The sequence below is a fragment of the Halichoerus grypus genome, chromosome 6 (assembly GCF_964656455.1).
Source record: "Halichoerus grypus chromosome 6, mHalGry1.hap1.1, whole genome shotgun sequence".
Classification (NCBI taxonomy): Eukaryota; Metazoa; Chordata; class Mammalia; order Carnivora; family Phocidae; genus Halichoerus; species Halichoerus grypus.
This window is the reverse complement of record NC_135717.1, coordinates 16310761-16335095: the sequence shown is the minus strand read 5'-3', so window position 1 is coordinate 16335095 and position 24335 is coordinate 16310761. Positions and strand designations below refer to the sequence as shown.

Below are 24335 nucleotides of genomic sequence, written 5' to 3'. Positions count from 1 at the left end.
GCAAAAGGAAATTGTCATATTTGTACAGTATCCAAGTGAATAAAGACCATGCCTAAGGCTATCTCTGATCTGGTTCTTTCAGGGCCCCTCCCTGGAGTTCTGCTGGATTGGTGTGGGTCGGGGCAGGTTACCTTTCTTGGAAAGGGAGGTGTGGCTGCTCTGGCATCCGGCCCTACCAATGGATATTTTTGAGTTCTTACCATGCTTGACCTCTCAACAGTATTAGTCACTATTGCGCACTCCTGCCCAGGAACTCTCTTTCTCTGGATTCTGTGATATTTCACTTTCCTGCTGGCTCCTCTCTCTCTAGCTGCTCCTTCTCAGACCCACTCCTTTTTTTTTTTTTTTTTAAGATTTTATTTCTTTATTTGACAGAGACACAGAGAGAGAGGGCGGGAGAGGGAGAAGCAGGCTTCCCGCCGAGCAGGGAGCCTGATGTGGGGCTCGATCCCAGGACCCTGGGATCATGACCTGAGCCGAAGGCAGATGCTTAACGACTGAGCCACCCAGATGCCCCTCAGACCCACTCTTCTTCCAGGCAGCATGGTCAGCAGAATAATGGCTCCCAAAGATGCCCATGTTCTAATCCCAGTGACTCGTGGATATGTTAGGTTCCATGGCAAACAGGAATTAAGATTGCAGATGGAATTAAGGTTACCAATCTGCTGGCTTTAAAACAGATTATCCTGTGCAACCAATATAATCACTTAAAAGTGAAAAAGGGCAGGGGAAAAATGAGAAAGGGCAGCAGAAGAAGGGAGTCAGAGGGAGGTGTGACTACGGAAGGAAGACACAGAGAGGATGCAGTGTTGCTGTCTTTGAAGATGGAGGAAGGAGGTCATGAACTAAGGAATGTTGGGTGGCCTGTAGAAGAAAGAAAAGGCAAGGAAATGGATTCTGCCCAAAAGTGTCTGGAAAGGAACTGTTGATATCTTGATTTTAGCCCGGTAAGACCCTTGTCAGACTTCTGAACTGCAGAACTATAAGAGAATAAATTTGTGTGGTTTTAAGCCACTAAATTTGTGGTGATTTGTTATAGCAGCCCTAGGCCTGTGTGTCTTCTCCATTATCCTATGGGGTCACATCAGCCCTAGTCAGTGCTGGAAGAGACTACAGAGTGGTGCGAATACCAGAAGGTGGGAATCATTGAGGACGTACTGCTGTTCAACAAATCATCACAAAAAAAGAATGGCTTGAAACAAAAACGGCCATTTAATGTTCTTTTACAGATTTTATAGGTTGGGAATTTGGGAAGAGAGTTTTGGCTGAGAATTCTGGTTCCCATAGTTGCAGTGAGATGATGGCTAATACTGGAACAATGGGAGACTGAAGTAGCTGAGGGCTAAACTAGCAATTCTTTCTCTTTCTCTTGTAGTCTCAGGGTCCATGGAGTCTCTCTGTAGGGGCTAGTTTGGGCTTCCTCACAGCATGGCAGTCTCCACGCTACACTAGCCAGCTTTCAAAATTGTCCTGAAAGATTTCCATCCTCTAGTATTCATATCATTCATTGTGTAGTCTCTTTCCACACTAGACAGGGCTGACCTGAGCCCATAGAATAATCCAGAAATTATGGTGTGTCACTTTCATGGCTAAGTCATAAAGAGATTGTGGCTTCCATCTTGCTCCCTCCTCTGTGTGAGGCCAGTTGCCATGTTAGGAGGACACTCAGGCAGCCCTAGGGAATGGACCGCTTAGTAAGGAACTGAGGCCTTTTGCCAACAACCAGCATGACCTTGCCAGGCTTGTGAGAGAGCCACCCTGGAATTGGATTCTCCAGCATCAGTCAAGCCTTTAGGTGGCTCTAGTTTTAACCAACATCTTGACTGGAACTTCATGAGAGATCCTGAACCAGAACCACCTAGCTTAGCTGCTTCCAGATCCCTGACCCAAAGAAACCGTGTAAGATTCTAAATGTTTATTGTTTTGAGCTGCGATGCTGTGGGGGTAATTTGTTACACAGCCATAGGTGATTAATACAGGGCAGTCGGACTGCTTGCAGAGCAGCTCCAGATTCTAGTACAAGGGCTCCAGGGAGCGAGGGGGAAGCCGTATCATCTTTTACGATTTAGCTTAAAAGTCACACAGTAGGGTGCCTGGCTCAGCTGGTGGAGCATGTGACTCTTGATCTTGGGGTTATACGTTTGAGCCCTACATTGGGCATAGAGATTACTTAAAAATAAAATGTTTTTTTTAAAAAGTCACATAGTATCCCTTCCACTGTAACACAAACGTCCTCAGTTCCAAGGGGAGGAACACAGAACTCCATCTCTTGATTTGAGAAGTGTCAAAGTCATATTCTAAGACGTTCATGTGGGGTGGGCCATTTTTGGAAATACAAACTGCCACATGGGACAGCATTATTTTCTCCCCTGTCTTCTCTTACTCCCTACAGGTCATGGCTTCCAACCTCTGCCCCGAGCCTAAATCTCTCTCCTGGGCTACAAACCCCTTAGTGGGATCGCCTCTTGGCTGTCACCACCTGGACGCCTCACAGGCCATTCAGATGCAATGCAATGCACCCCAAAGTGAACCCCTTAAACTTCCCCAAACCTGTTCCTCCTCTGGGGTTTCCCATTTTAAACATGGCCCCTTCATCCATCCAAGCCACTCCTCCTGGATTGCTGTCTCAATCCCTTTAATCTATGCAGACCACTACCCTGGTCCAAGCTACCTTCACCTCCTACCTAAATAAATGCAGTAGTCTCCTCACTGGTCTCCCAGGTATACTTGTCCCTCATCCACAGATTGATTCTCTACACCACAATCAAAGTGATCCTTTCAAAAAAAAGAATGATTGTAGGTGTGTCTGGCTGGCTCAGTTGGTACAGCATGCGACTCTTGAACTCGGGGTCGTGAGTTCAAGCCCCACTTTTGGCCTAGAGCTTATTTAAAAAAAATAATGATGTAGTTCTGTCACTTTCTGCCTTTCAATAGCATCCCGTTTCAATAGCTCAGAAAATAAAGCCCCAAATTTCCTTCATTTTTTCAACACATGTTTATGGTGCAAATGTTATGTGCCAGAAATGTGTTAGGATCTTGGGATAAAGCAGGAAAGCAGACAAATATTCATGCTCTGGTGTTACATCTTATTTTATTTTTTTTTATTTTATTTTATTTTTTTTTTTTAAGATTTTTTTATTTATTTATCTGAGAGAGAGAATGGGAGACAGAGAGCATGAGAGGGGGAGGATCAGAGGGAGAAGCAGACTCCCCGCTGAGCAGGGAGTCCGATGCGGGACTCGATCCCGGGACTCCAGGATCATGACCTGAGCCGAAGGCAGTTGCTTAACCAACTGAGCCACCCAGGCGCCCCTATTTTTTAAAGATTTTATTTATTTGAGAGAGAGAGAGAGAGCATGAGCGGGAGGGGACAGAGAGAAGCAGGCTCCCCACTGGGCAGGGAGCCTGACATAGGGCTCAATCGCAGGACCCCAGGATCACGACCTGAGCCGAAGGCAGACGCTTAACCAACTGAGCCACCCAGGCGCCCCTGGTCTTACATTTTAGAAGAGAAGAGAAAAGGGGCGCCTGGGTGGCTCAGTCAGTTGAGCATCCGACTTTTGATTTCGGCTCAGGTCATGATCTCACGGTCGTGGGATCAAGCCCCACAGTGGGGCTCAGGGCTCCAGGCTCAGCAGGGAGTCTGCTTGAGATTCTCTCTCTCCCTCTCCTTCTGCCCTCCCCCTGCTCTCTTTCTGTAAAATAAATAAATAAATAAATAAATAAATAAATAAATAAATCCTTTTAAAAAAAGAGATGAAAAAGTGCGCAATTAATACAATCAATACATAAAGTATATAATATGTTGTTGGTGACAAATGCTACAAATAAAAGAAAAAGTAGAGCAGAGTGGGGAGAATGGAGGTGAGTTTATTTATTTATTTATTTATTTATTTATTTATTGCAAGTTTAAATAGGATGGTCAGGGTGGGCTTCATTCAGTTGACATTTGGGCAAAGGCTTGAAGGAGGTGAGGGGTAAGCTATGTGGATATCTAGGGGAAGGGTGTTCCAGGCGGAGAGAACAGCCAGTGAGAAGCTCTGAGGCGGGGTGTACCTGGTTTGTTTAGGGAGCAACAGGGAGGCCAGTGTGGCTGCAGTTGCGAGGGGGTGTGGGGGGTAAGGACGGAGAGAAAAGAGGGGAACAAGTCTTTTCTTTTTTTTTTTTAAAGATTTTATTTATTTATTTGAGAGAGAGAGAGAGAATGAGAGAGAGCACATGAGAGGGGTTATGGTCAGAGGGAGAAGCAGACTCCCTGCCGAACAGGGAGCCCTATGCGGGACTGGATCCAGGGACTCCAGGATCATGACCTGAGCCGAAGGCAGTTGCTTAACCAACTGAGCCACCCAGGCGCCCTCAAGTCTTTTAATCTTTCTGTAAAGTGAGAACAATAACAGTACCTGCCTCCGAGAGTTGCTATGGAGAGAAAGTGAATACAACCCAGGGCTCTTCGAAGAGTGCCTGACCAGCGGTGAGCTCTGCAGGAGTGTTGGGAAAGCCCTGGGTGCATGTCCACCCTCGGCCGCTGGGTGACAGCAACGAGTTCAGGCGGCGCGCCGCTCGAGCGAGCGGGGTTAAACGGGGTGAAGTCCTGCCCGACGCCTCCCGCCTCAGTGCCACTGTGACAGCTCCCCACTCCCGGACACGCCGCGGCCACGTGAGCACGGAGCTCTGGCACACCGCAGGCACTCCCAGTCCTCTGCTTCTCGGCGCGGGCTGTCCTCCCCCCCGGAACCACCCTTCCCTCTCCCTTCTTCCCACCGGCTCAAGCCGAGCCCGCCTCCGGAGCTGAGTGGCCTCCCGGCCTCACTCCAGGATATTGCTAGGATGCTGGAAAAGAAAGGGTGGGAATGGTGTGGGGATGAGGGGGCACAGAGGAAATCCAGAGACTCAGGGAGCCCTATCCTCATGGTCTACGCAGAGCTTCCCCCAATTCCTCAGGCAGGCCATCCATGGTAAAGGGTCCCACCTCTGCTGAAGTTTATAGACAGCCTTTGGGCTCCAAAGATGTTGCCTGCTTCATTTAATCCTTTTTAATTTAAAAATTAAATTAAGGGTGCCTGGGTGGCTCAGTCGGTTAAGTGTCTGCCTTCGGCTCAGGTCATGATCCCCAGGTCCTGGGATCCAGTCCCATATCCGGCTCCTTGCTCAGCGGGGAGTCTGCTTCTCCCTCTGCCTTCCGCTCCCCCTGCTTATGCTCTCTCTCTCTCTCTCTGACAAATAAATAAATAAATCTTAAACAAAACTTATATTAAAATAATAATAAAACTAAAATTTAAAAAAATTTAGAAAATATATAACCATGGTAAAGAAAAATCCAATCAGTACAAATACAAGTACACACACACACACAGACGCACACGGAGTAAGGTTTCTCCTCCATCATCTCCTGCCTGGAGAAAGTAAATTGTTTTTTCACTGGTCTCTCTGCATTTGGTCTCACCAACACCCTATCTACCAAACACTACAGCCACAGGGTTCTGTCTAAAGAGCAGATCAAATTAAAACCCTTCAGTGACTTCTTACTAACTCAGGACATATGCAGACTTCTTGCCCTTTATGATCTGGTTCTGGTCACCCCATTCAGCCCCTCTTCTTCCTAGACTCCACATGGCTGCAGGTATATCCTCAGATTATCCAGGCTGTTCTCTGTCTTTTCATGCCCTTTCCACTACGGCTTGGGCACCTGGCCACGTCCTACTCAAGCTGCACCTGTACCACTGTCCCAGACCCTATTTGATGCTTCCATCCCGTGCAGCCCTCATCAGGATTTATGACACTGAAACTGTCTTCCTCTGTGGGTCAGGGAAAAGTCTACTTAGTTGATTCAATACCCAAGCTCCTCTTCTGGCACTGAAAAGTCACCCAGTCAGCGTGACAGGCACGAATGAGTAATAATAACATACTCACATAGTGCTAATTCCATGCCTGGCACTGTTCTAGGTACTTTACATATATAAATTCATATACCCACACAACCCCAAGGTTGATAGATCCTAATTATACCAACACAGAAATTAAAGCATTGAGCAGTTTAAGTAAGTTGCCCCAGACAGTAAAAGTGGCTGAACTAGGGTTTGAGCCAGCAGTCTGGTTTTCCACAAATGAGTCAAGAAGTGGAAGGAGAAGGATGGGACCGCAGGGAAGGGAACCAGGTAGGGTTTGGTCTGTGTTCTTCACATCTAAGGGTCTTCCCGCCCTCTCCCATTTCGCTCCCAGGAAGCCCATTTTATAAAGCAGGAGACAGAGACCCAGGGAGACCACAGATAACTCCGGGAGAACTGTAGAAGGAGCCGTGGAATTTATTTGGGGGTCCAGGAGCAGGGGCGTAGCTGGGATGGTCTCGCTCCAAACTACAACTCCCAGGAGGCACCGGGCCCCCAAAGCCCACATGACGTCACGGCGGCAGAGGGCGCAGGCGGCTCGGCTATCCGGGCCTGTCGACTGTTGGGCCGTTCCGCTCGGACCTCGGCCCTGGCCCTGGCCCTGGCCCTGGCCCTGGCCCCGCGGTAAGTGGAGCAAACCGGCGCGCACCCTGCCTGCGGAGGCTTGGCGGCGCGGGCTCGTAGCCTCCGCCATTGAGCTGGACCGCGGAGTGCGCGTGGACCGGGGTGGCATCTACCATATAGGGGGGATCCGGGCCGAACCAAGTGACCCTGCGGAGGGGGAACCCAGACGGCGACTCCAGGGCCGCCACTTCGATGCAGCCGGCCCCCGGGGGCACAGAGCTGTGTGTGGGCAGGCCACGCTCCTGGGGGGCCCGGGTCTGAAGGCGTTGGGTAGGGGTCAGCCCCGCCCCCTGAACGAGGGTGCTCAGAACCGCGGGGAGGGGTGTTGTTTTCGGGCTGGACCGGTCTGAGGATCCCGTCCCCTCCAGGCACCAGATGGAGCGTCAAGTTGAATAGCCCGGGAAAACAAGGTTGTTCAGGCTCGGCCTGTATGTGTTTGCGGAGGTGGTTGAATGGGTGGGTCGAGATTGCCCAGGTCTGATGATACCAGTGCCACGTGGAGAGATGGTGCGAATTGTTTGGATTCGGATCCTTACAACTCCCCCCTTCCCTCCCCCCCCCCCCCCCCCCGGCAGATGGGAGCTGCCCCCTGGGGGCTGAGCTGGTCAGCATCCTTGACCTGCAGTCGCTCCTGAAGTCAGAGAAGAGCCCCTGCCCACCCAACACACCCCTTGCCCCGCTTTGGGGTCGCCTCGGTGTATCTGGTCCTCTGCCCTAGCGGCCGCCTAGTCCAAAGAGAAACAAAGGAGCAGAGAGGACCATGATACTGGCGTCCGTGCTGGGGAGTGGTCCCCGGAGCGGACCTCCACTCCGGCCCTTACTGGGGCCTGCACTCTCGCTCCGGGCCCGCTCCACATCAGCCACCGATACGCACCACGTGGAGATGGCGCGGGAGCGCTCCAAGACCGTCACCTCCTTTTACAACCAGTCGGCCATCGATGTGGCAGCGGAGAAGGTCCGGAGCTGGAGTGGGTGTCCAGGGAAGGGGTGGGGCTGATGTGGTGGGGGCGGGGCGTTGCAGATCCAGTGCTCAAAGCCCATCTGCCCCTCCAGCCCTCAGTCCGCCTCACTCCGACCATGATGCTCTATTCAGGCCGCTCTCAGGATGGCAGCCACCTTCTGGTAAGATTCCAGCCCCCTATTTCTGTCTTGGTTCCTGGAGCCCTGGCACAGCCACTCAGGCCCTGGCCCTGACTTCCCTCTTTTTTCCTAGAAAAGTGCCCGGTACTTGCAGCAAGAGTTGCCAGTGAGGATCGCTCACCGCATCAAGGGCTTCCGTAGCCTTCCTTTTATCATTGGCTGCAACCCCACCATACTGCACGTGGTAAGGGGGCCTCTGGGGGGCGTGGGTTTCTCTCGAGGGGACTGTAGATCAGTGTGCCCCCAATTGCCCAAGGGACATATTGGGAGACGGGACCAGAGTGGCAGAAACTTGTCTGCCAAAAGGTTTCAGGGCCAGAGGGCTCAGACCCAGGCCTTAAGAGGCCAAAGTTCCATATTCATTGAGGCTTAAAAGACCATGATGGGGGTTTAAACCAAGTGAATTGGGATGGATGGCAATCCCCATGGGTAAGCCTGGGTGGCTGTTCTCTACCCAGTGCCCACGGCATCCCTGTGAATTCCTACACCTCTTCCTTGCAGCACGAGCTGTACATCCGTGCCTTCCAGAAGCTGACAGACTTCCCTCCGGTGAGGGCTGGGCCAGGGCAGGGTGAGGGGCTGAGAGGTCAGGGCTGAAACATCCAAGCTCATGACTCTGTGGCCTGTAGATCAAGGACCAGGCGGACGAAGCCCAGTACTGCCAGCTGGTGCGACAGCTGCTGGACGACCACAAGGATGTGGTGACCCTCTTAGCTGAGGGCCTGCGCGAGAGCCGGAAGCACATAGAGGTCAGGGGCAGCACAGTGGGCACCCGGGCCTATCGGGGGGCCTGGGAAAGGCACAGGGTTTCTGAGGCCCCACTCTTCACAGGATGAGAAGCTCGTCCGCTACTTCTTGGACAAGACACTGACTTCGAGGCTTGGGATCCGCATGTTGGCCACACATCATCTGGCGCTGCATGAGGACAAGGTGGGGTGCTGGGATCTGAGACCTACCAGGTGGGGCAGAGGGGACTGAGCCAGCGTCTCCCTTGGGCTGGGGACTGGACCAAGGGCCTGGGAGAGGCTTGGGGCTGCTTCAGCGGTCCAGAGAGATTGCAAGCATTTGGTGGCCGAGGTGTGGGTCAAGGTACTGCTTAGTCCTGACTTTCTTTCTCCTGCCAGCCCGACTTTGTTGGCATCATCTGCACTCGCTTATCGCCAAAGAAGATTATTGAAAAGTGGGTGGACTTTGCCAGGTGAGGCTAGAACAGCTAAGGGGGTGGGTGTCTTCTGGCTGGGAAGGCTTGGGTCTGAGCCCTTGCCTATGGCAGGGGTTCTCAAATGTGGCATTTTGGGTCAGATAATTCTTAGGGGCTGTCCTGTGCCTGTTAGGATCTTTAGAAGGATCCCTGGCTTCTATTCAATGCAACTCCCTGTTGTGGCAAGGAAAAATATCTCTAGAAATTGCAGAATTCCTCTGGGGGTGGTGGGGGCAGAATCACCTCCATCTGAGAATCACTGGTCTAGGTTTGAACTTTGCTCCTATCCACAGACGCCTATGTGAGCACAAGTATGGCAATGCCCCCCGCGTCCGTATCAATGGACACGTGGCCGCGCGTTTCCCCTTCATCCCTATGCCGCTGGACTACATCCTGCCTGAGCTCCTCAAGAATGCCATGAGGTGGGCTGGCTGGATATGTTGGGAGGGGGCAGACAGGAACTGGGATGAGGCTGGGGTACCACCACCTACTGGTCTTTCCTCCCCGCGCAGAGCCACGATGGAGAGTCACCTAGACACTCCTTACAATGTCCCAGACGTGGTCATCACGATCGCCAACAATGATATCGATCTCGTCATCAGGTTTGCCCTGAGTGGGAGTTAGGCTGGGATACGTGGGGGTTCCAGGCACTGTTTCTTCCTTGCTGCTTGACCTTGAGCCAGGACCTGCCCCACTGGTCAGACAAGATACTCTCCGGTTCTGAGAATGCCATGAGCTGGATATGAACGGATCTGGGGCCGGCTGCAGGTGCCAGGGGCCCTATCCTTGTCAGCAACTGAGGGGCCTGGAGTGGGGAGTTAGGACGTTGGGTTGACAATAAGTGTAAAATCCCGTGAGAAGATACAGCAGCTAGTGGCCCAGGCAGGAGTGAGGATGGAAGGATGTTGCTTATAAAAAACAAGGCCCCAGGGTCTAGGTGGATCACATTCCATCTTTGGGTGGAAGGGGCAGGAAGGCAGACTTCGCACTGTTTGTTTGGGGGGTGGTGAGGCCCCCACCAGAGCTGGGCCCAGCCCATGTTATCAACATCTTGCCAGGATTTCAGACCGGGGCGGGGGAATCGCTCACAAAGATCTGGATCGGGTTATGGACTACCACTTCACTACAGCTGAGGCCAGCACCCAGGACCCCCGGATCAGCCCCCTTTTTGGCCACCTGGACATGCACAGTGGCGGCCAGTCGGGGCCCATGCATGGGTGAGGCCCCACCTGGCTAGGATGGAGGGCTGGGGGGGCCCCAGGAGACTCCAGCCTCTGAAGCCTCTCTCCTGTCCCCCTGCCCATCCCAGCTTTGGCTTCGGGCTGCCCACCTCACGGGCCTACGCGGAGTACCTCGGCGGTTCCCTGCGGCTGCAGTCCCTGCAGGGCATTGGCACAGATGTCTACTTGCGGCTCCGGCACATCGATGGTCGAGAGGAAAGCTTCCGCATCTGACCCCGCAGCCCTTGGCCTACTTGCCTGCCTAGCCTGGGCCCCACACCCTGCCAGGGCCTTCTGGGTGAGGCCGGGTGCCACCCTGCTCCACATGCTGCTGCATCTTGGGTCTTAGGGCCCCAAACAGATGGAATTACATGGAGCCCGGTGCCACCCCTCCTCTACGAGGCCCACTGCTTCCCTGCCTCCAGGCCTTGGGGGAGAGGAAGTGGGGACCCTTGAGACCTCCAACACCAGCTCCGTTATTCTCGTTCCTGGGGAACCCCTACCTTGACCTGCTGTTTGTTATTAAAGTTCACATTTTGAATGCCCTCTTGGGCCCCGTGTGTGGGGAGGGCAGGTGGGCTTTTGTTTCCACCCTATTCTGGTTCCCTGGGCCCTTGGGTTTAAGTAGCTCGTGTCCCAGTCTCGAACTGTCCAGACAGCCCGTCAGGCCAGGTATAGAATTGCCCCCAAATCTCTTTTCATTTAACAAATGCTAAATTTCATGTAACAGGTGTTTCTGGGTCCCAGGCGATATCGAAGGCCCAAGTTGGTCCAGCTTCAGGCGTCAGTTCTGACACTTCTCTTATTGACAGTCACAGGTTCTGGAGGTGAAGGTTACCAGACTGGGCAACCTCCTGAGCCACCTGATTCCTGAGCCTGAGTAAGGTTAAAAATACTGCCTGCCAGTTGTGCCTGCTTCTGCCAAGAAAAAGGAACACAAAAGATTATATCCTGGCATGCCCCAGGGGACAGTGGGGCCCTGGTGCGGGGGGGGGGCGGGGGGCAGAAGGAAAGGGCTCCAGACAGCAGGTGGCGACCCAAGGGAGGGGGAAGAAAGGCCTGAAAGCCTGCTTGGTGGGACTGGTGATGGAAGTGGGGGGTTGAGGGGAGACGGGAATTGTATCTGGAGGTCAGATGTGACTTACCAGGCTGAAGATCCTGCTGGCTCTGGCGCGGGGGTTGAGGCTGGAATCTGGCCAGGAAGCATGGGCTTTCTCCTGTAGGCAGCCGGAATCCATGGACAGATTTTCAGCTAGAAAGGGATGTTTCCAGTTGGCTTTCCTAGAAGAAGACGCTGAAAGGAGGGTTTGTGTCCATGTGATTTGTTGAGGAAGTGTTCCAGTTAGGGAGTAGGGGAAGCAGGAAAGGGAAGGGCAGGAGGCCAGACAAGGATGTCATCTCAGGCAAAAGTTCAGAGCCAGCTACTAAGTTCTGCCTTCGAGCTGGAGGCGGGAGAGCTAAATTCCACAGTCATTGGTGAACTCTGCTTGACAATCATTGGTTAATGTCTGTGTTGGGAAGTAGGGGTGGGTAGGTACTTAAACTTTCAAGCTGAAAACTTCTGTTTGCAGCTTTTTTTTTTTTTTTTTAAGATTTTATTTATTTATTTGAGCGCGCGCAAGAGAGTGAGAGAGAGGGACGCCTGGGTGGCTCAGTCGTTGAGCGTCTGCCTTCGGCTCAGGTCATGGTCCCGGGGTCCTGGGATTGAGCCCCACATCTGGCTCCCTGCTCGGCGGGAGGCCTGCTTCTCCCTCTCCCACTCCCCCTGCTTGTATTCCTCTCTCGCTGTGTCTCTCTCTGTCAAATAAATGAATAAAATCTTAAAAAAAAAAAAAAAAGAGAGAGAGAGAGAGAGAGGAGGGGGAGAGGGAAAGGGAGAGAGAGAATCCCAAGCAGAATCTGCACTGAGCCCGGAGTCCAACGCAAGGCTCAGTCTCACAACCCTGAGATCATGACCCGAGCCAAAATCGGAGTTGGACACATCACTGAGATCTTGACCTGAGTTGAAAGTGGGAGTCGATGGACACTTAACCAACTGAGCCACCCAGGTGTATCCCTGCCCCGTTTAACCCCCCACCCCCCCGCCTTTTCAGCTTTTTTAAGGCAAAACAGCTCTATTAGCCCAAGGGATAGTTTGACAAAGAGCCTCTGGCTTTTGAAAGCACATCAAAGGTAATCTGGATCTGAAGAAGCAACAAAAAGAAATCCCGGAGGGTCTGGGTGAAGCATCTACACAGTTCTAGAAGTAACAGATTTGCACATTAGAAGGGAGGATTAGAGGGAGAATAGTGAGGAGGTTGGTGTAGTAACCTGGATCAGGGATTTATAAGGCCCAAGCTAATCCTCAACTAGAAAGGACAGCAACCCTGTTAACAAGATGTTGGGTGAAGTCAAAAGTGAGGCACCAGGACCCTGGGTGGAGAGAATAACAGTCTTGAAGATGGGGGGTGGTATGGGGAGTGGGAGAAGGCATTGGAATTTTTTTTAAAGATTTTATTTTTTGACACAGAGAGAGAGAACACAAGCAGGGGGAGTGGGAGAGGGAGAAGCAGGCTTCCCACCGAGCAGGGAGCCCCATGTAGGGCTCGATCCCAGGACCCTGGGATCATGACCTGAGCCAAAGACAGACGCTTAACAACTGAGCCACCCAGGTGCCCCTGGAATTTTTTTTTTTTTTTAAGATTTATTTTAGAGGATGAGGAGGGGGAGAGGGAGAGAGAGAAACCGTCTTAGGCAGATTCCGTACTGAGCATGGAGCCTCATGTGCGGCTCGATCTCATGACCCTGAGATCATGACCTGAGCCAAAACCAAGAGTCCAACGCTTAACCAGTTGCACTACGCAGGCGTCCCAGGGCATTGGAATTTTTTTTTTCTTGCCTGACTTGTTTATTTCTTCAGATTCTTATGCAGCCAGACACTTGGCATTCACTGCCCACTCTCCCCCCAATTCTTTAATTTCCCCAAAGCCAAGTTACCAGTGCTTCCCACTGCCATCACCTCACCCCCAATGAACTCCACTATTTCTTTGACCGAGAGAGACACAGCGAGAGAGGGAACACAAGCAGGGGGAGCAGGAGAGGGAGAAGCAGGCTTCCCGCGGAGCAGGGAACCCGATGCGGGGCTCGATCCCAGAACCCTGGGATCATGACCTGAGCCGAAGGCAGACGCTTAACGACTGAGCCACCCAGGCGCCCTCCACTATTTCTTGATCTGAAACCTGAGCCCCATCCTCAGGCCTTGAGCATTCCACCCCGTTAGAATTGCTTTTAATCCCAGTAACCAATTTGTAAGTCAAAGACGATTCAGAGAATGGCCAAAAAGAATGTTTATTGATCACCTACCCTGTTTGACACTGTGCAACACTTATTTTATATAGAAGAGACAGGTAAATATATGGCTTACCCTTTATACAGCTATATGGATTATACAGTTATGTATAATTTAACCTTTACGGTCGCTCTGAGGATGGACACCCTTGTACAATTTACCCAGAGTAGGGTCAGAACCCAGGATTCCCCATTCACTAAGCCCAAGACGCTCTCCAATATGTCCACTGCCTTTGACTAGTTTGTTTAGGGGATGCCTGTTGTAGGGGACCTGGTCCTTTCTTTAGAAAGGTTTCATTCTACGAGAGCAACTTACTCGCTATCCGTGGACATAGACGTCCTGTCTCCCTCACCCTGAACAAGGAAGGCAGCTCCCTCAATCTTTATAAAAGGGGTGATCTGGGTTAGTCTGGCGGAAACGGGCGGCGCGGGGGTGGCTGTTAATTCCAGGCTCAAAGCCCTAATGCCAGGCAGCCAGGGAGGCCGCTCTGGCTCGCCGGGTACCGGGTAAAGTGGGGGCAGCGCCTCTGGTAAGTGGCACATCCTGGCTTCCTCGGGTACCAGGCCCTTTAAAAAGATTGGGCTGAGTCATCACATCAGGAAGGTCTTTCTCCTCTTTCAACTCGGGGTTCAGCCATATTTCCAGACGGAAAAAGAAAAATTCCGTAATTTGGCAATTGGCACAGAAAGGTCAAACTTGTCCGGGGCGGCGGGGGGGGGGGGCGGGGGAGGGTGTGGCGCTGGAAGGCCGCACTAACCAATGAGCTCTTGCCACATCATAGACCCCACCCTCAAGCCGGTAGCGGCCTCCGCCACGCGTAGCTGACCCGGAACTAAAGGGCTGCGCGGCGCCGGATTCTGGCGTCATTCTACTACAGCGATGGCGGCACAGGGAGCAGCTGCGGCGGTTGCGGCGGCGACTTCAGGGGTCGCGGGGGAGAGCGATCCCGGGCCCGGGGAGAATGCGGCGGTCGAGGGGACCGCCCCGTCCCCGGGCCGCGTCTCTCCCCCGACCCCGGCGCGCGGCGAGCCGGAAGTCACCGTGGAGATCGGAGAAACGTACCTGTGCCGACGCCCGGACAGCACCTGGCGTGAGGGCGGGGCCCAAGGCCAGGGGGCGGGTTCTGAAGGCGGGTTCTCTGAGGGGCTGGGCGTCATGGGGGCGGGGCTTGAGGGAAGAACGCGGAGTTTCGGGCTCTCCCGGGCGCCGCCGCCTCGTAACCCCAGTAGTCACCACAGTCACCGAGTTCTTCTCATGCTGTGTAGAGCTCCCATTCTACTTGCTTGTCCAATCTTAGGCTTCATTGCCTTTTCACACAAAACCGTGGTTCCTTGCTGGTGTGTCTTGTCTGCGATTTCCTCTTCCAGCCCTCTTCTACAACCGCCCACGGAGAGGACCTACGGAAACACAAAAACGAGCTTCCCTTTTCCTTCCCTCCCCCCCCTCATCTTCAGAATAAACCCCAAATTCCTTAGAATGGCGTGCATCTTTGTGACCTCTCTGGTTTCTAGCCACTGCTAGCAAAGGCCATTGCCGGAGCAGACCACATTGTACCCGCTGAAGACCATATGCCTTTTGCCGCCTGTGCCCGCTGCTTTGAATGCCCTTTCTTCCCTTTCTCCTGCCTGGTTCACCTGGCTAGCGCTTACTCAACCTTTTAACATCCCATAACTCCTGTGATGCCATTACTGATTTCCTTCGGGCAGAGTGAGTCGTTCCCTTCTGTATGTGCCTGCAACATTTTCTTCATACCTCAGTCAGCTGTGGTATATGTGACATTATGTTGTCATTGTCAGTCTGCGTCTTCTTCTATCAGAGTGGGAATTTCTGGAGGGCAGGGCATCTTGTGATTCACTGCAGTGTCCTCTCTACCCAGCAATAACACAGCATAGGACCAGACACGCAGTGATTGCCTTACTCATTTGTTGGATGGTCTGCCAGTTGTCAGGCATTATGCTAAAAGCTTTAGAGGCATTAACTCTCCCTCTGAGGTGCGCACTATGATCCCTATTTTGTAGATGAAGAAACTGAGGCTCAACCAAAATAATTTGCAGTTAAATAAAGGAAGTGGGGAGCTAGGATTATATATAAACCCAGAGCCAGCCCTCATGACTCCTGAACAAATGAACAACTAAGTATAAAACAAGCATTGAATTTGAAGCCAGACTTAAACCCAGTTAAGTGTTAGCTTCTTAGCACTTTTCAAATACGTGAGCCTGGGTAAGTCTCAGTTTTTCATCTGCAAAGTAAGAGTAACAGCTCCAACCTGGCCCACTTCACAGGCAGTGATCGATGGAATGGCAGATGTAGGCAGGTGATGTTAGCTTATGTATGGCCCTGGAATCGGGAAACTGCTCCTCGATGTGAAGGATCCTTCTTGTCCCATCCCTGCCGGCCTTCCTGATGATCCTAGCCTTTTTCTTTCACAGATTCTGCTGAAGTGATTCAGTCTCGAGTGAATGATCAGGAGGGCCGAGAGGAATTCTATGTACACTACGTGGGCTGTGAGTGACTTGGGGGTATCGGGCCTGGGTGGGGGGGAGAGGGGTGGAAGGGCAGCACCCTCATGGCCCATCCTCACAGTTAACCGGCGACTGGACGAATGGGTAGACAAGAACCGGCTGGCGCTGACCAAGACAGTAAAAGATGCTGTGCAGAAGAACTCAGAGAAGTACCTGAGCGAGCTGGCTGAGCAGCCTGAGCGCAAGATCACTCGCAACCAAAAGCGCAAGCATGATGAGATCAACCATGTGCAGAAGGTCCGGGCCCCCTCCCCTTCTCCAAGGCCCCAGGAGGCTCAGCTGCCTCTGCCAGCTCCCTTGAGTCCCAGTGCCCAAACCACAGCAGCTCCCGTTTCTAAAGCTCCTACAGTGTGTCAGGGACTTTACCTATGTTTTGTCAAATATTCTTCACAGAGAAGAAAAGTGAGGCTCAGAGAGGGCAAGCACTTGGCTACGGTCTCGCAGGAAATGGCACAGCTGGGACTGGAACCCAGGCCTCCTGCACCAATAGCCTCCTTTGTCTCCTATTTGCTGTGCCACCTCAGACAAAGAATTGAAGTCCAAAAGGAAGGAAGAGAATGAATGATATTGGGCACTTGGCTACTGCCAAGCACCGTGCTGAGTCCTGCACGTATATAAGCTCATCATATCCTTCCTAACAATTCAATGCCACGGGGATAATGGTTTCTGTAGATGGGAAAGCAAGATCAGAGAGGTTAGGTAACATGCCCAAGGTTACACAGCTAGTAAAAGGGTGGGCTGGAATTAGAATAATAATGGCAAACATTTATTGGCTTGTGAGCCAAAGTTATAGGCTATGTATTTTAATACATGATCTCCCTGAAGTTTCACAGCAACCTTGTGAGGTAAGCATCATTATTATGTCCAGTTTACAGGGGAAGAACAGATAGGTTTAAGAACCCGGTTAGGAATTATATTTGCCAACTGGATTGTCCGACTTCAGGGCACCAGCCCTTAACCATGACTTTGCCACGTCCTAGAAACTTGGGCTACTTGATCCAAAACCTGGAAGGATCCTTCTTGATCCAAAACCTGGGTATTTTTCCCCAACTCATGCCACCCCTGGGGGTTATTTCCCCCCACTCTGAGCCTCAGTTTCTTGATTTGTAAAATGGGGAGTGCAGATGAGACCAGGGTTTATTGAGTTCTCAAGCACTTAGACATTCATTAGTTTCAGCCAGTGCAATGTCTTCCTTCTGAGTGCTCATTGTGTGCTTTGGGGCAATGTTTTTTCCAGCTGTGGGGCACAGCCAAATTAGCTCAGTGGGTTGTAACAGGCTTTTAAATTTAAAAATGAAAGAAAGAGGGGCGCCTGGCTGGCTCAGTTGGTGGAGCATGCAACTCTTGATCTCGGGGTTGTGTGAGTTTGAGCCCATGTTGGGTGGAGAGAAAAAAATAAAAATACGGGGCGTTTGGGTGGCTCAGTCAGTCAAGTGTCTGACTCTTGATCTCAGCTCAGGTCTTGATCTCAGGGTAGTGAGTTCAAGCCCCGTGTTGGGCTTCACGCTGGGTGTGGAGCCTGCTTTAAAAAAAAAAGAAAGAAATAGGGTAAGATAGGAAATACCACAGTACGTTGCACTTTATTAAAGGTAAGTATTATTTTTGAGAAGGTTTTATTTCAAGTACAGATACATATACTGTGTATACACAGATAGGTCAGCTGGTTTACAGTGCTGATTACATTTCCCGCTGTGGGCTTGTGATAAAAAAAAAATTGAAATACCCTAAGCTAGAAAGACCCCTCAGGGTCTAAGGCAGCAGTGTCCCATTGACCTTCCTGTGATAAGTGGAAATATATCTGTACTGTCCGATCGAGTAGCCCCACTAACCACATGTGGTGGCCAAGCACTTGAAATGTGTTTGGTGTGGCCAAAAATTAAATTTGTGTTAAACTTAACGAATTCACGTAGTCACATGTGGCCAGGTCTAAGTTTCTCTTAGTTCCTCGACCCGGTTGCACTGGCAAATTTAAGTCTCAAAAATGTACCTCGAAGCTGGTAGTCGGCAGGGTGGATGACAATGGGCCAGAGGTGATAAAATCAAAGGATGGATAATCGGCGAGTTAATAATCAGCAAGGTTCTTCGGAGCCTAATTAATGTTTAATTCTAAATAAATTGCAGCATTTTAAGAAAAGTAGTGTTTTTGTAGTTCTTTAACGCATTTGCGGAAGAGGATTGTCTTTTGTGAGAGTTGGGAAGTGGGTTTTTAAAGAGGCATATGAGGAGGAACATCTTCTCGCATCTTTGCGGGGGTTAGGCTCGGAGTTAGACCAGCCAGGGGCCTGTGCTCAGTGGTGCTGGGTACCAGTTCTGTAACCTTGCCGCTCTGTGCCTCAGTTTCCTCTTTGTGCAGTGTGGATAATGAGCACTCTTGTCTCAGGGGCTTTGTGAGGACTAAAGAAAATACTACCTGTGGAGTGTTTGGCACTTGGAATAAATGGCAGCTAGCTAGTCCCCGAGGGCAGGTGACCTCACCTCTCCCTATTTACTTCTCTGTAAGATCAAAATAAAAAGGCTACATCTCAGGGTGGCCGAAAAGGTTACATGAGGCCAGACAAGCAAAGTGCTTTGTGGAAGGGGGTCTGGGTAAAATGCTGACTCCCTCCCTTCTCAACTGCAGGGCGAGGCTGCTGTCCTCCCCTGGTGTAGGTCATAGGCCTTCTTGGGCCCCCTCTCCATTATCAGGCTGTGCTTGGTTGCTCCTACAGAGTCTGGCTGAGGAACAGGATGTGCTGGGAGTGTGACATGACTTTTAGTCTCTGCTTTCTAAGGACTTGGGAAAATTGGGGAAACTAAGTGGGAGCAGTCAGAGGGGATTGTTGTTAACCAGCGCGTTCCCAACTTGGAAAGGAGAGGGTGTGTTGTGTCGGAAGAATTCAGTCAGGTCTCCGGGAGGCGGTGGGCAGGGCGCGAAGCCTTGAAGGACAGGAAAGAGCACAGTAAAAAACGATTACACAGGATGGATGGCTCCCCAAACTGCCTCATCTCCCACTCCCCTGGCTCACGCTCTGCTCGAGGTTGAGTAAGCGTTTTTTGGCGGCGAAGGAGAGGAAACTGCATGCTCACAGCACGAAGGCCACAGAAAGAGGGGCCTTGAGAGTGTAGACGTGGAGGGGCTGCGACTGGAGGCTGGGAATCTGCGGAGGCGTCGTTAATGGTCCAGACCTGAGGTGGTGGCGGTGGCTCTTTGGAGTTGGACAGAGGAGAGTTCCAGAGAGGGACCGGTTGCAGAGACATCAGGGAGGTAGAACTGACAGACCGTGGCCCTTGATTGAATGCCAGGCTGAGAGGAGGAGGAGCTACACTGAGGGTGATGCCCCCAGTGAGACGGGGGACCCCAGGAGGATGAATAGGTCTGCGGGGAGGACGGGCTGAGTTCCTTTCTGGACACCTCGAATCTGATGTGGCTGCGGGAGGGACCTCGGGAGCAGGCAGCTCCCTGGATCTGGTGCTCAGGAAAGAGGTCCGGTCACGCTGGGGAGTCCAGCACCAGTTCCTGCTGTGGGCATGGAAGATAAGATCCATCCTTCATTTGCCTCATGACAATTTTGGCGGAGCTGGACTGATCCTTTTGTATTGCCCAAGGACTGGAAGCAGGTCTTCTGCTCCTAGCCCGGTTCATCTGGCAAAAGGTCCAAACTCGGGTGTCAGGGATGTGTGGGTGGGTGGGTGGGAAGGCAGCAGAGGAGCTTGGCCCAGCCAGCTTCAAAACCGAGTCAAACAAGTTAGCTGTTCGTGTGGTTATTACTGTCATCCGGGGGATGAGGTCTGCAAGACAGGAGGGAAGCCCCGGGCTCCGGTGCAGGGGAGGGACAGCTTGAGCACCACTTCTGTTCACCTCTGTTCCCGGCTCTGTCCTTGCGCAGACCTATGCAGAGATGGACCCCACCACAGCAGCCTTGGAGAAGGAACACGAGGCGGTAAGCAGGGGCCGGGCTCCTGCCCGCGGGCGCTCCCTCGGCCGGCTTCCCTCGCCCCGACGGAGCCAGCCACTGCCCTGCGCTCCCACCTTACCCACAGATCACCAAGGTGAAGTACGTGGACAAGATCCACATCGGGAACTATGAGATCGATGCGTGGTACTTCTCACCGTTCCCCGAAGACTACGGGAAACAGCCCAAGCTGTGGCTCTGCGAGTATTGCCTCAAGTACATGAAATTCGAGAAGAGCTACCGCTTCCACTTGGTGAGCCTGGGCCAGCTGGGCCTGGTGAGAGAGGGGCCGAGGGGCCGAGGCAGCAGCGACAGGGAAGAGAGACAGGTTCCAGAGGGGTTGAGTACAAGGAAAAGCTGCCCGTGGCTCAAGAGACCCGGGTTCTAGGCCTGGCCTTGCCTTGGCTGGCGTGACCTTGGCCAACTCGCTGCCTTCCCCCAGGCCTCAGTTTCCTCTTCTGTGGAATGGGGACGGTAATCCCTGCCCTCCCCCCCTCCTCAGGTCACCCCAGACACTACATGTTTATCGAGGCCAGCCCAGTGCCAGGTTCCTCGGCGCAAAAGAGGGAGCGAGCATGGCCCCTGAGCAATGGGGCTGGAAGGTGGGGACAGATGGGAGGCGTTGGCAGGGGTGGCCCGGGGGCGGGGTGCTGGGGGCTCGCAGCCTCACGCAGCACGACGTTTCCCAAAGGGCGTGACCTGAGGCAGATGTGTGCGGTTTGGGGACCGCCAGTGTCATGGATGAGAGCCCTCCAGAGTCCTCCAGAGCCAGGCTGGCCTGAACTTGAGACCATCTAGCTGTGTGATACGCAAGCCAGTTCCTTAGCCTCTCTGCGCCTCGGTTTCTTCATCTGTAAAATAGGCTCTGTCTCCAGGTGGTTGGGAGGCTTACTTGATGTAGGTGAAGTACAGAGCCCAGGGTCTGCAGGTGGGGAAACAGAAGGGAGACCTGTTGCAAGCCGCACTGGGTGGGATGGGGGGGCACCTAGCAGGAAACCTCAAGGTCTCAAGGCTTCGTCTCCCCGCCCCCACCCCCAGGGCCAATGTCAGTGGCGGCAGCCCCCCGGGAAGGAGATCTATCGCAAGAGCAACATCTCCGTGTATGAGGTCGACGGCAAAGACCACAAGGTGAGGTAGGGGGCCGAAGTGCCGTGGGGAGGTGGGGGGCAGCACCTCCTGGATGATCCTCGTCGTCGCCGAAGGGTAGAGGCCGGCCTGAGGACGAGCCCCCGCCGGGGAAAGGCCTGTGAGGTCATGCTTAGCCTGGCGCTTCCCTGTGGTTGGCGCCCGGTAAACACCCGACTCTGGGGCGCCAGCCTTGGGGACAGGGTTTCTGTTCTGTCCCTGAAGACTTTTCTCCTGACGGGGTGGCTTGGGTTGGGGGCAGTCCTGGCCCAGAGTAGAGATTGTCACGCCTGAGGCTGCTTCTAGAAGCGCTTTCTCTTTCTGCCTGAAGGAAAGGTTTCTTCCCTGGGAGGGGACGGCTTTGTGTGACCTGCTGTGGGAGAGCTGTGTAGTTCTGGCCGCGGAGTTCCTTGTTTCTGGCAGGAGGACCTCGGCGGGGCAGGGTGGGGCATCTGGGGCCTTGCTTTGCTGCCATTGAGCACCTGGCCTTTGCCTGGTCAGTCTGGGAAGCTCTGACCGAACGTCCCTGTTTCCCAGGGAAGGGGACCGTAGAGGGTAAGGCCGAGAGGGCAGGCCTCTGAGTGGCCCCTGCTTCAAACCGTGCCGTCATTGACTAGCTGCCCGTGGACAAGTGACTGAACGCTGTTTGTTCCTGTTTCCTCATCTGTAAGATAGGAGTCATGATTACGTTGACCTAATAGGATTGTTGGTGGAACAAATGAGCAATGTCAAGTACTTAACTCGGTGTCTGGCATCAAGTAGGTGCTTAGTAAACGTAGGCCTTTGTTATTATTGGTGACCTCCTTGTGTTCAGCCAGCCTTGAGGTAAATAACTCAAGGGGCATATTGCTCTCGGGGTTGTGAGTTCCAGCCCCATGTTGGGTGTAGAGATTACTTAAAAATAAAATCTTTTTGGGGGCGCCTGGGTGGCTCAGTTGGTTAAGCGACTGCCTTCGGCTCAGGTCATGATCCTGGAGTCCCGGGATCGAGTCCCACATCGGGCTCCCTGCTCGGCAGGGAGTCTGCTTCTCCCTCTGACCCTCCTCCCTCTCATGCTCTCTGTCTCTCATTCTCTCTCTCGCAAATAAATAAAATCTTAAAAAAAAAAAAAAAAAAAAATTAAAAAAAAAATATTTAAAAAAAAATAAAATCTTTTTTTTTTTTTTTTTAAAGATTTTATTTATTTATTTGAGAGAGAGAATGAGAGAGAGAGAGAGAGCACATGAGAGGGGGGAGGGTCAGAGGGAGAAGCAGACTCCCTGCCGAGCAGGAGCCCGATGTGGGACTCGATCCTGGGACTCCAGGATCATGACCTGAGCCGAAGGCAGTCGCCTAACCAACTGAGCCACCCAGGCGCCCTAAAAATAAAATCTTAAAAAAAAAAAAAAAAAAAAAGAGCTTTTTCTGCCCATGACTCCTGTTCCCATGCTATAACTAAACAGACACCTTTGGGGCACCTGGGTGGCTCAGTCGGTTGAGTGTCTGACCCTTGATTTTGGCTCAGGTCATGATCTCGGGGTCGTGAGATCCAGCCCTGCACTCAGTGCGGAGTCAGCTTGGGATTCCCATCTCCCTCTGGCCCTCCCCCCCATTCGCACACACACACTCTCTCTCTAAATAAATAAATAAAATCTTAAAAAAACAAAAACAAAGCAACTCACCTTTTTGCACGGGGGGTGGGGGAGAAGTGGTCACTGATTAATCGAGCTCTCTGGTTTTTAGTTTCCCTGTCCATCTGGAAAATGACTGTAAGACTCCTTTTGGTTCTAAGTGCCCTTGTTCTTGGCGGGGGGGCCCACTTCCCAGTGGCTCGGCATTGGCTGCTCTCTGAAGGCTGGTGTTTGCAGAGTGGGTGGCGGCTGCTGCCCAGGCCTCCGTGAAGCTAGGTGGGGAGTTATACCCGCTCCCTGAGCCTGCTTCCACCTCCCCTGCCCCTCAGATTTACTGTCAGAACCTGTGTCTGCTCGCCAAGCTTTTCCTGGACCACAAGACCTTGTACTTCGACGTGGAGCCCTTCGTCTTTTACATCTTGACTGAGGTGGACAGGCAGGGGGCCCACATCGTTGGCTACTTCTCGAAGGTGCTGGATTGGGAAGCCCAGGTTGAGGGAGGGTGGGGACTCTGACCGGGAGAAGGGGCTGAGCCTCCGCAGAGGTCCTGACCACACACCCCTGTAGGAGAAGGAGTCTCCAGATGGGAACAATGTGGCCTGCATCCTGACCCTGCCCCCCTACCAGCGCCGTGGTTATGGGAAATTCCTCATTGCTTTCAGTGAGTGGTTCCTGGCCTACGGAGGAAGGGGCAGCTGTGGTGGGGGCCGTGGCGGGGGAGAGGGGGGGGCCAGGGCGGGGCCGGGTCCTCCGAATCCTCCTTCCCACCGCTGCCAGGTTACGAGCTCTCCAAGCTAGAGAGCACAGTCGGCTCCCCTGAGAAGCCGCTCTCTGACCTGGGCAAGCTCAGCTACCGCAGCTACTGGTCTTGGGTCCTGCTGGAGATTCTGCGAGACTTCCGGGGCACACTATCCATCAAGGACCTTAGGTGAGGGCCCTGGAACCCTTAAAGAGGGAAGGACTCTTCTAAGATTGGCCGTGATCCCACGTCCTTGTCCCCTTTTGCTGTCCCAGTCCGACCCCACAAGGGAACTCTGCCCAACATCCGTGCTAATCCCTTTCTGCAGCCAGATGACTAGCATCACCCAGAATGACATCATCAGCACCCTACAGTCCCTCAACATGGTCAAGTACTGGAAGGGCCAGCATGTGATCTGTGTCACACCCAAGCTGGTAGAAGAACACCTCAAAAGTGCCCAGTATAAGAAACCACCCATAACAGGTAGGTGGGGGGCTGCCCAGGGTATGCGTGGTGGGGGGTAGGTGTTAAGATCTACTGGGAGCCAAAGCTACCTTTTGACTGTTACATGATCCCAAACTAGTCTGACCAGCTCCTGGGACGGAAGCCTGGGGCAGGCTCCTCATTCCCAGGTTTCCCTGCCCCCTCCCCAGGACTCAGTATGCCCTTGTTCTCACCTAGAGGTGAAACCTGGCCTGGGCCCAGAGGCCCAGCCCTGCCTCCCATGCCTCTCTCCCCACAGTGGACTCGGTCTGTCTCAAGTGGGCACCCCCCAAGCACAAGCAAGTGAAACTCTCCAAGAAGTGAGTGGGCTGCGCCCCTGCTGCTGGCCCCGTGCCTCCCTGCCCCCCTCCCCCCGCCTGTAAATATGTACAGACCTGTTATGTCATTTTTTTTTAATAAAGTAAGTTCTGCCAGTGGTTCTGGACTTTGGAGGTGGGAGGGAGAGGCCAAGAGCTGATGTTCTTCGTTGCATGTCACACACAGCCGGTTGTGCTCAAAACATTTT

The 24335-nt window shown here is 52.8% G+C and overlaps 2 protein-coding genes and 1 long non-coding RNA gene across 7 annotated transcripts; 2 read left to right on the top strand and 1 right to left on the bottom strand.

Moving 5' to 3' along the window:
• The first annotated feature begins 6360 nt into the window (after positions 1 to 6360).
• On the top strand, positions 6361 to 10615 carry BCKDK (branched chain keto acid dehydrogenase kinase). 3 transcript variants are annotated; one of them, XM_036118960.2, is made up of 12 exons: positions 6361 to 6509; positions 7085 to 7464; positions 7563 to 7631; positions 7723 to 7833; positions 8151 to 8198; positions 8279 to 8398; positions 8481 to 8579; positions 8774 to 8847; positions 9144 to 9272; positions 9363 to 9452; positions 9909 to 10067; positions 10160 to 10615. In XM_036118960.2, exons 2-12 carry the CDS (start codon positions 7270 to 7272, stop codon positions 10302 to 10304), a joined length of 1239 nt encoding a protein of 412 aa, XP_035974853.1. In that variant the 5' UTR covers positions 6361 to 6509; positions 7085 to 7269; the 3' UTR covers positions 10305 to 10615. The 3 variants fall into 3 exon arrangements, with proteins under 3 accessions (XP_035974853.1, XP_035974854.1, XP_077930692.1); XM_078074566.1 differs by lacking the exon at positions 6361 to 6509 and adding an exon at positions 6735 to 6919; XM_036118961.2 differs by lacking the exons at positions 8151 to 8198; positions 8279 to 8398.
• On the bottom strand, positions 10350 to 11361 carry LOC144382229 (uncharacterized). Its single transcript, XR_013448745.1, has 2 exons — positions 11216 to 11361; positions 10350 to 10988 (listed from the first exon to the last, which is right to left on the bottom strand). It is a non-coding gene; the product is annotated as an uncharacterized LOC144382229 (long non-coding RNA).
• Positions 11362 to 14180: 2819 nt separating this feature from the next.
• KAT8 (lysine acetyltransferase 8) lies at positions 14181 to 24246 on the top strand. 3 transcript variants are annotated; one of them, XM_036118968.2, is made up of 11 exons: positions 14181 to 14488; positions 15828 to 15902; positions 15982 to 16157; positions 19787 to 19840; positions 19941 to 20105; positions 20891 to 20980; positions 22917 to 23057; positions 23155 to 23248; positions 23365 to 23515; positions 23655 to 23809; positions 24008 to 24246. In XM_036118968.2, the coding sequence occupies exons 1-11, from the start codon at positions 14278 to 14280 to the stop codon at positions 24190 to 24192; spliced, it is 1497 nt and encodes a 498-aa protein (XP_035974861.1). In that variant the 5' UTR covers positions 14181 to 14277; the 3' UTR covers positions 24193 to 24246. The 3 variants fall into 3 exon arrangements, with proteins under 3 accessions (XP_035974861.1, XP_077930691.1, XP_035974863.1); XM_078074565.1 differs by having other exon boundaries at positions 14183 to 14488; positions 24032 to 24246; XM_036118970.2 differs by having other exon boundaries at positions 14196 to 14488; positions 24069 to 24246.
• Positions 24247 to 24335: the final 89 nt, after the last annotated feature.